Source organism: Nicotiana tabacum, chromosome 3 (genome assembly GCF_000715075.1).
Source record: "Nicotiana tabacum cultivar K326 chromosome 3, ASM71507v2, whole genome shotgun sequence".
Taxonomy (NCBI): domain Eukaryota; kingdom Viridiplantae; phylum Streptophyta; class Magnoliopsida; order Solanales; family Solanaceae; genus Nicotiana; species Nicotiana tabacum.
The window spans coordinates 118,848,507-118,859,169 of record NC_134082.1 but is presented as its reverse complement, the minus strand read 5'-3'; the positions used below and the strand labels follow the sequence as shown (position 1 = coordinate 118,859,169).

The window sequence follows — 10,663 nt, the reverse complement described above, 5'->3', positions numbered from 1 at the left end:
AAAAAGCGGGTATAGATGCAAATGTCCCATTTACTTATCTAACAAAACAGAGCTAGTGACCCAAAAAAAAAAATTGTTGATCAAACAGAACTGCAATAGAATCTCAAACCCAACATAAAAGCTAGAAGAAACGTTATTAGGCCCAAAAGCCCACCATCGTGAGTTCGGGTTTAACCCGACCTTGCTGGATAATACACTCACTGAACAAGTTTTGCCATGAAACTCGTTCTTCATTCCACGGATCGTGGATCAGTTATCTTTGATAACATAAAAATTAAATTAGAAAAAATAATCAGATGCATGGATGTAAAAGAAACTACAACTCTAATAAAATATCAGAAACTACTTATCTGAAATAACGTATAAGTAGAGAATGAGGAAGGACGTGGTGGTGTTGGCAGCAGTGACGACGGTTTCCACCGTCGTAGCGGCGGCGCTGTTGGTGAGGCAATGGAAGAGGCGAAGCGAGCAACGGTGGAGGCATGCACAGCGCATTCTTCGAAAATTTGCAAGAGAATGTGCGACCCCTGTTCCTAAGTTATGGCAAATTGCTGATGATCTTGTGACTGAGATGCAATCGGGTCTAACTTCAAGTGAATCCAGCCTCCAAATGCTTCCTTCTTGCTTAGCTTCACTACCCACAGGGTACTATAGTTTTCATTCTTAGTAGAGAAGATTGAATTTAATTTTCTTTTTTCTCTAATGTTGATTACACTTTCCATTGCTGTAGCCTGTAGGTTATATATGCTTTTTTTTTAATAATACTGGGGGGATTAGGGGAGGGGGATCGTGAGAATTGAATCAACGCCTTATTGCGTGAAAGACTCTCACTGATACCACTAAACTATAAGCATAGGTGGTTTCATTTAGATTTTGAAATTAGTTTGATCAATGGATGAAATTTTGAAAGGAAAACACACACCCAACTTGAACCCTAGATGTGGATATAGAATTTTAAGTCCGTAAGTGCAGAGTACCATTATTCTAGAATATTTCTTGTGATTAGGACAATTGCTCCTACATTTTAATTTTTGAATTGCATGGTTCTATTAGTTGCTCATTAATTGTTTACATATGTGGTGTCAGAGATGAGAAAGGTCTATACTACGGGATTAATCTTCGCGGAACTAACTTCATCATCGTGCAAGCACGTCTTGGAGGAAGAAATGAACCACCCGTTTCACGTCTTGCTGGAAGAAATGAACCCATTTCGGATCTATATAGGCAAGAAATTCAAATTCCTCCCAACATAATAGAGGGCAGCTCCCAGGTTTGTCCGTTGCCTCGTACTGTAACAAGAATAAATAAATAAATAAATAAATAGAAGTGTTATTTGCTAGTAACTTGTAGCAATATGTCTCGTTTATCGCTCGAAACATATTTTATAATAATAAGTAATTTTATGATGAAATTCCTAATTTGTCCAAAATTTTAGTTATATTGGGATTTCCTCCTTAATTATTTTAGACCGATGAATGATTCTAACTACGTACTCGTTATGGGCTATGATTAGCTTACCACTTACCTTGATACTGACCCTGAACCATATGAAAGAACATACTTCTTCAACATTACCAAGTAACTGAAATAAATATAGTAGCAGGTTGGATAATCAAATTTTCTGAATTGGAAGTAAAGGTCTTTGATTAACTCTTTACAAGTCATTATAGCTTCTAAGGAAAGCAGGGTATTGATGATATCCATCTCATTGAAGAAGTATTAGGCATGTGCCTAATAAAAGTTTCTTTGGTTTGGTAGCCAATCTTGTTGACTTGGTTTGGTTAGGTAGTCAACCTTGTTGAATTAGTTTGGTTTGGTAGCCAACCTTGTTGAATTTCTTTGATTTGGTAGCCAACTTTGTTGAATTGTGGGAAGTGTGTGTAAATTATCAAATACTGTAGGCTTTAGAGAGCGAAGCTTTGGCTATAAAAGGAGAGCTTCAACTCTCATTTCTTCACACCAACAAAGAGAGAAAGAAATAGTGAGGTTTCACAGACATGGTATAAGAAAATAGTCTGTGAGGAAAATAGAGAGTGAGCGATATTGTAGTGAGGTAGAAATATCAAAAGAGGGTTATTTCTTTTGAGTGTTGTAGTGGTTTTTGGAGTATTTTACTCGGACCTACAAAGTGTAAAATTCCTTACTATAGTGATATCAGTTGCTCCTCTCGGGGCCGTGGTTTTTTTTTTCCCTTATTAAAAGGGTTTTCCACGTAAAAATCTTGGTGTCGTTGTTACTCTTTTATTCTTGTTAATTACCGTATCTCGGTGCTACATTATTATTCCGCTTTTATTACCGTGAATATTATTTCTGTGGGGTTTTATTTCCAACAACTGGTATCAGAGCACATGTTCTGCTCGTTCACTGAAATACTATTCACTATCGGTAGTACTATATTCGGTGAAAAATAAAAATGTCCGGAGTAAAGTATGAGGTAGCAAAATTCAACGGAAATAACGGTTTCTCAACATGGCAAAGAAGGATGAGAGATCTGCTCATCCAACAAGGATTACACAAGGTACTAGATGCTGATGTCAAAAAGCCTGATACCATGAAAGCTGAGGATTGGGCTGACTTGAATGAAAGAGCTACTAGTGCAATCAGGTTGCACTTATCAGATGATGTGGTAAATAACATCATTGATGAAGATACTACACATGGAATTTGGACAAGGTTGGAAAGCCTATACATGTCCAAAACGTTGACAAATAAATTGTACCTGAAGAAGCAGTTATACGCCTTACACATGGGTGAAGGTATGAATTTTTTGTCACATTTAAATGTGTTTAACGGACTACTCACACAGCTTGCCAACCTCGAAGTGAAAATCGAGGAAGAAGATAAAGCCATCTTGCTATTGAACTCGTTGCCATCTTCGTACGAAAATTTGGCAACAACCATCCTGCACGGTAAGACTACTATTGAGTTGAAAGATGTCACATCGGCTCTTTTACTCAATGAGAAGATGAGAAAGAAGCCTGAAAATCAAGGACATGCTCTCATCACAGAAGGTAGAGGCAGGAGTTATCAAAGGAGTTCGAACAACTATGGTAGATCCGGAGCTCGTGGGAAGTCAAAGAACCGATCCAAATCAAGAGCCAGAAATTGCTACAACTGTGATCAACTAGGTCACTTCAAAAGAGATTGCCCAAATCCAAGGAAGGGCAAAGGTAAAACTAGTGGCCAGAAGAATGACGACAACACAACCGCCATGGTGCAAAACAATGATAATGTTGTCCTCTTTATAAATGAGGAAGAGGAATGCATGCACCTGTCAGGTCCAGAGTCAGAATGGGTGGTTGACACAGCGGCATCTTACCATGCCACACCGGTAAGAGATCTTTTTTGCAGATATGTAGCAGGTGATTTCGGCACAGTGAGAATGGGTAACACAAGTTATTCAAAGATTGCGGGGATTGGTAACATTTGTATCAAGACACATGTTGGATGCACATTGGTTCTAAAGGATATGCGGCATGTACCTGATTTGCGGATGAACTTGATCTCAGGAATTGCTTTAGACCGAGATAGATACGAGAGCTATTTTGCAAATCAAAAGTGGAGACTCACTTAGGGATCATTGGTGATTGTAAAGGGAGTTGCTCATGGCACGTTGTACCGGACAAATGCAGAAATATGCCAAGGTGAATTGAACGCGGCACAAGATGAGATTTCTGCAGATTTGTGGTACAAAAGAATGGGTCATATAAGCGAGAAGGGATTGCAGATTCTTGCCAATAAATCACTTATTTCTTATGCCAAAGGTACAACGGTAAAACCTTGTGACTAGTGTTTATTTGGTAAGTAACATAGAGTCTCATTTCAGACATTGTCTGAAAGAAAATTGGATATGCTTGATTTAGTATATTCTGATGTTTGTGGCCCAATGGAAATTGAATCAATTGGCGGTAACAAATATTTTGTTACTTTTATTGATGATGCTTCACGAAAATTATGAGTTTATATTTTGAAAACCAAAGATCAGGTGTTGCAAGTTTTTCAGAAGTTTCATGCTCTAGTAGAAAGGGAGACGGGTCGAAAGCTAAAGGGTCTCCGAAGTGACAATGGAGGTGAGTACACTTCAAGGGAATTTGAAGAGTATTGTTCAAGTCATGGGATCAGACATGAAAAGACAGTTCCTAGAACCCCGCAGCACAATGGCATAGCCGAGAGGATGAACCGCACCATTGTGGAGAAGGTGAGAAGCATGCTTAGAATGGCTAAACTGCCTAAGTCATTCTGGGGTGAAGCAGTTCAGACAACCTGTTACCTGATCAATAGGAGTCCATCAGTTCCGTTGGCGTTTGACATCCCAGAGAGAGTTTGGACCAACAAGGAGGTGTCCTACTCGCATCAGAAGGTGTTCGGTTGCAGAGCTTTTGCACATGTACCAAAAGAACAGAGAACAAAGCTGGATGATAAATCTGTTCCCTACATATTTATCGGATATGAGATGAAGAGTTCGGGTACAAATTGTGGGATCCTGTAAAGAAGAAGGTCATCAGAAGCAGAGATGTAGTCTTCCGAGAAAGTGAAGTTGGAACTGCTGCCGATATGTTAAAAAAGGCGAAGAATGGTATAATTCCTAACTTTGTTACTATTCCTTCTACTTCTAACAATCCCACAAGTGCAGAAAGTACGACCGACGAGGTTGCCGAGCAGGGGGAGCAACCTGGTGAGGTTATTGAGCAGGGGGAGCAACTTGATGAAGGTGTCGAGGAAGTGGAGCACCCCACTCAGGGAGAAGAACAACCTCAACCTCTGAGGAGATCAGAGAGGCCAAGGGTAGAGTCACGCAGGTACCCTTCCACAGAGTATGTCCTCATCAGTGATGAGGGGGAGCCAGAAAGTCTTAAGGAGGTGTTGTCCCATCCAGAAAAGAACCAGTGGATGAAAGCTATGCAAGAAGAGATGGAATCTCTACAGAAAAATGGCACTTACAAGCTGGTTGAACTTCCAAAGGGTAAAAAACCACTCAAATGCAAATGGGTCTTTAAACTCAAGAAAGATGGAAATGACAAGCTGGTCAGATACAAAGCTCGATTGGTGGTTAAAGGCTTCGAACAGAAGAAAGGTATTGATTTTGACGAAATTTTCTCACCTGTTGTCAAAATGACTTCTATTCGAACAATTTTGAGCTTAGCAGCTAGCCTAGATCTTGAAGTGGAGCAGTTGGATGTGAAAACTGCATTTTTTCAGGGAGATATGGAAGAGGAGATTTATATGGAGCAGCCAGAAGGATTTGAAGTAGCTGTAAAGAAACACATGGTGTGCAAATTGAATAAGAGTCTTTATGGATTGAAGCAGGCACCAAGGCAGTGGTACATGAAGTTTGACTCATTCATGAAAAGTCAAACATATCTAAAGACCTATTTTGATCCATGTGTATACTTTAAAAGATTTTCTGAGAATAACTTTATTATATTGTTGTTGTATGTGAATGACATGTTAATTGTAGGAAAAGACAACGGACTGATAGCAAAGTTGAAGGGAGATCTGTCCAAGTCATTTGATATGAAGGACTTGGGCCTAGCACAACAAATTCAAGGGATGAAGATAGTTCGAGAAAGAACAAGTAGAAAGTTGTGGCTATTTCAGGAGAAGTACATTGAACATGTACTAGAACGCTTCAACATGAAAAATGCTATGCTAGTCAGCACACCTCTTGCTAGTCATCTAAAGTTGAGCAAAAAGATGTGTCCTACAATAGTGAAAGAGAAAGGGAACATGGCTAGAGTTCCTTATTCTTCAGAAGTCGGAAGCTTGATGTATGTTATGGTATGTACTAGACCTGATATTGCTCACGCAGTTGGTATTGTCAGCAGGTTTCTTGAAAATCCTGGAAAGGAACATTCGGAAGCAGTCAAGTGGATACTCAGGTACCTAAGAGGTACCACGGGAGATTGTTTGTGCTTTGGAGGATCTGATCCAATCTTGAAGGGCTATACAGATGCTAATATGGCAGGTGATATTGACAACAGAAAATCCACTACTGGATATTTGTTTACATTTTCAGGGGGAGCTATATCATGGCAGTCTAAGTTGCAGAAGTGCGTTGCACTTTCAACAACTGAAGCAGAGTACATTGTCGCTACAGAAACTGGCAAGGAGATGGTATGGCTCAAACGGTTCCTTCAAGAGCTTGGATTGCATCAGAAGGAGTATGTCGTCTATTGTGACAGTCAAAGTGCAATAGACCTTAGCAAGAACTCTATGTACCATGCAAGGACCAAACACATTGATGTGAGATATCATTGGATTCGAGAAATGGTAGATGATGAATCTCTAAAAGTCTTGAAGATTTCTACAAGTGATAATCCCGCAGATATGCTGACCAAGGTCGTACCAAGGAACAAGTTCGAGCTATGCAAAGAACTTGTCGGCATGCACTCAAACTAGAAGACAGTGCTACCTCCTCTAGATGAATGAGACTAGAGGGGGAGATTGATGATGTCCATCTCATTGAAGAAGTATTAGGCATGTGCCTAATAAAAGTTTCTTTGGTTTGGTAGTCAACCTTGTTGACTTGGTTTGGTTAGGTAGCCAACCTTGTTGAATTAGTTTGGTTTGGTAGCCAACCGTGTTGAATTTCTTTGGTTTGGTAGCCAACTTTGTTGAATTGTGGAAAGTGTGTGTAAATTGTCAAATATTGTAGGCTTTAGAGAGTGAAGCTTTGGCTATAAAAGGAGAGCTTCAACTCTCATTTCTTCACACCAACAAAGAGAGAAAGAAAGAGTGAGGTTTCACAGACAGGGTATAAGAAAATAGTCTGTGAGGAAAATAGAGAGTGAGCGATATTGTAGTGATGTGAGAATATCAAAAGAGGTTATTTCTTTTGAGTGTTGTAGTGGTCTTTGGAATATTTTACTCGTACCTACAAAGTGTAAAATTCCTTACTATAGTGATATCAGTTGCTCCTCTCGGGGCCGTGGTTTTTTTTCCCTTATTAAAAGGATTTTTCACGTAAAAATCTTGGTGTCGTTGTTACTCTTTTATTCTTGTTAATTACCGTATCTCGGTGCTACATTATTATTCTGCTTTTATTACCGTGAATATTATTTCTATGGGGGTTTATTCCCAACAGGTATACCACATTGCATAAGATCCTTAACAATTTCGATCTTACAGTCCAAATGAAGAGCTACGAAGAATGTTCCAAACGGCTAACAACCTGCTCCTTCAATAGAATAGGTTGCCTTCAAAAAGAAAAAGAAAAAAGCATGGAACATGTTAAACATGATAATTTCATTCTAAATTTGTCCATGACTGGTTTTATTTTGTTGAATTTTCAAGTTTTACTTGTTTCAATTTTTTTCTTTTTTGATGTCTTTTTTATATTTAAATCTTTCAATATGTGGTGAAATGACAACTAATAAGTATGGTACTAGCCAAAGTTTGTAAAGCATTTAAGATTGCAGTTATTATATTACATCATTTTCATTTCACTTTAGTCACTTAAGGTTTCAGCCCTAAATGCTGATTCAGATATGAAAAATGCCATGCGTCATAAGCTTAATGTAGTCATATAGGTCGCTCATCATGGGCGGATTTAGGGACACCCCCTTCGCCGGAAAATTACATTGTACATATAAGGCAAAATCCATGTTCCGCCTCTATATATCATGTATTGAATCTCCTTGCTACAGAATAAAAGCATAGCTTAGTGGTTAAGGGGGTCAAAACCTTTGTGTGTTGGTTCAATTCCTACTGGCATAGTCCCTTTTAATGTTTTAACTTTTATTATTTAAACCCCATAGCGGAAATCCACAGTCTCTTATTACTAAATGATGATGTTAGGTCCTATCTCTTTTTCTGCTTCTTATATGTTCTTTTAATTTCATCAAGGTCTTCAAAGGTATAAGAAATTTTCTATTGAAGTTTGTCGAAATAGTTTCTGACTAGTAGTCATCACCAGTCAATTAGTGTCAAACTATGAGGTTTACTGTTGCTAAAGGTTTCATGAAATATCTTCCTTTTGAACCTGTTTCAGGAATTATTTGATTGGATAACGGTGGAGCTTGGAAAATTCATCTCCATGCATAGTGAAGGTCTGCAAGGAGGAGAGAAAAATCTGGGATTTACTGTATCACCTACAATTGGGGAAGTAGCTGCCTCCAAGGAAACAGCCATTAAATGGAAGGATTCATTATTTGGAGACGCAGTTGAGTCTTTCTATACCTAAGTAGATTTAAATCTCTAAGGGACAAAGATTCTCTGAAACAAATATGTTTCCCATGCATTTGGACTTAAAAACAGTCAGATTTAATTGACAACATCTTTCAAAGATTCAGCTACAAGAAAGGAAATTGAGGTGTATACGGTTATCAAGCAAAATGGCTCATTTGATGATTAAGTCTTTGTACTTTCCCTTCCAAGCTTGAGTAATAATTATTGATTCACAGTGTTTACATGAATATAGATAGAACATGAATACGTTACTACATCGTAATCTCAGGAAGGGAACAAGTTGTTGAATGAAATCAATCTCGCCTTGGAGAAGCACGGTGTTGATAAGCAAGTTTTTGCCCTGGTAAAAATTCTGGGATCTTCCCTTTCTCGTATAGCGGAAAAGGTACAATTATTTGCATAGAATGTGATTCAAATAGCAATTCCGCAGGTTGATGACACCATAGGAATTTTGGCTGGAGGAAGGTACTATAGTAAAGAGAGTGTGGCTGCAGTCACTCTGGGCATGGGCACTAATGCTGCGTATGTAGAATCAGCATCTGTTGTAAAATGGCCTGATCAGGCTCCAAAACCAGAAGAAATAGTAAATTCTGGTGACAGCTTTTAAGTATACCAGCTAATAAAATGTTACAATGTTTCACTATAGTGCTTGTTTGTGCAGGCAATTAATATCCAATGGGGGAATTTTAGGTCCTCCCATCTTCCAATTACCGAATTTGATACATCGTTAGATGCCGAAAGTTCAAATCCTGGTAGCCAGGTGGACACTTAACTTTTCTGCCCCCCTCAGGTTCCCTGTGATCTCCATTAACTCCTTAATCTCATTTTGTCTTCAGATATTTGAGAAGCTTATTTCGGGTACATATTTAGGAGAAGCTGTCAGGAGAGTCTTACTAAAGATGGCTCAGGAATCATCTTTATTTGGAGATAGAGTCCCACCTAAGCTAGCAATTCCATACTTGTTGAGGTAAAATGTTGATTATTTCTAATCCAATGTACAGGTTGATTGGATCTTATGGTTTTTTTTTATTAGAAACTCAATACTAGTAGATTTTCTTTCTTTCTTTCAAAATGAAATTCTCCCCATCAACTGCACTCAGAAGTTGCATTTGTCCTCCGTCTATGTGGAAATTGCCCCACCACCCAAGTAGCCAGGATAAGAAACTATTTCTCCATCTTCAGTTTAATTGTGACAGATATCATTTACGTATGTTTTTTTGGTAGTGTATAGTAATTAGTAAATGTCATAAGACATTGGCAGTAAAATCAGCTTGAAACAATTGGCATTTTGGAGCTCCATACTTCATAATTACTGTCACATTATCTTTTGTATTATTGGCTATAGTTAATGGCAGGTCCCCAGATATGGCTGCTATGCATCAAGACACATCAGAGGACTATGAAGTAATTGATGAGAAACTGACAGAAATTTTTGGGGTAGGGCTTTTACATCAGAATTGTCAAATTTAAGTAGTAATTTCCTGAGAAATGTTCTTACAGTTTCTCCAATACTAGTTTTTCATTTTTGTGGTAAGGGAGGGGGTTGAACATGTGATTTCTCTAGTTAAAGTGTTTTTTCGTCTAGGTGGTTTCAATGTGCATTATTTATAAGTAGATTATATGGACAAGTTTTTGCTACCGTGCTAATTAGTTATCTGCTGATTGCAGATAAATAACTCTACAACCATGGCAAGAGAACTAGTTGCAGAGGTCTGTGATGTTGTAGCAGAACGTGGAGCTCGATTAGTTGGAGCTGGCATCGTGGGGATTGTAAAGAAACTAGGAAGGCTTTCTAATAGGATTAGCATTATTACAGTAGAAGGTGGTGTCTACGAGCATTATCGCGTTTTCAGGAACTATCTGCATAGCAGTGTGTGGGAGATGCTTGGCAATGAACTATCAGACAATGTGATTATTGAACATTCTCATGGCGGTTCTGGTGCCAGTTCCATCTTTATTGCAGCTTCACAACCATAAGCCTCGAACTTCATAGTAACTTAGTTCTTTTAGCCGTGACAGATAGTTACATTTGGGTGGTTCATATGATTGCAGCGTCTAATTATTTATTTATTTGTTCGTATTTTTTCACATCCTCGGATCCACTGAGATGTTGTTTTCAGTATATTATTTTATATTAAACAAAGGATCTGCATTTCATGATTTACTGTCTGTTTGAGTAGGCAACAAGTGGTAGGTTTGCAAAATAAGAAAGGGCAAGCGCTGCTCATAGTTTCTGAATTCTCTATTATGTTCCTTTGTATCAAATGCTGAAAATCAAGAAAATTGATGTAGTATATGTTGGATTGTTCCTTATATTACACAATAATGATATCCAAGAATATACTAATCAAGCACAGATATCAGTACTTCTCCATATAATACGTAGCCTTAAGACTCCTGTTTAACGTCTTTCACAGCCTCTGGTGTATATTGTTATTCAGCCAAGTTAATTAGATACATTTTCTTCTCTTTACAC

The 10,663-nt window shown here is 38.3% G+C and overlaps 1 protein-coding gene across 1 annotated transcript; it reads left to right on the top strand.

Annotated features, from left to right (window-relative positions):
• The first annotated feature begins 228 nt into the window (after positions 1–228).
• Positions 229–10,275, top strand: LOC107803594 (putative hexokinase-like 2 protein). Its single transcript, XM_075249820.1, has 9 exons — positions 229–645; positions 1,087–1,270; positions 7,991–8,161; positions 8,456–8,530; positions 8,618–8,770; positions 8,849–8,947; positions 9,024–9,154; positions 9,543–9,624; positions 9,856–10,275. Exons 1-9 carry the CDS (start codon positions 374–376, stop codon positions 10,162–10,164), a joined length of 1,476 nt encoding a protein of 491 aa, XP_075105921.1. The 5' UTR covers positions 229–373; the 3' UTR covers positions 10,165–10,275.
• Positions 10,276–10,663: the final 388 nt, after the last annotated feature.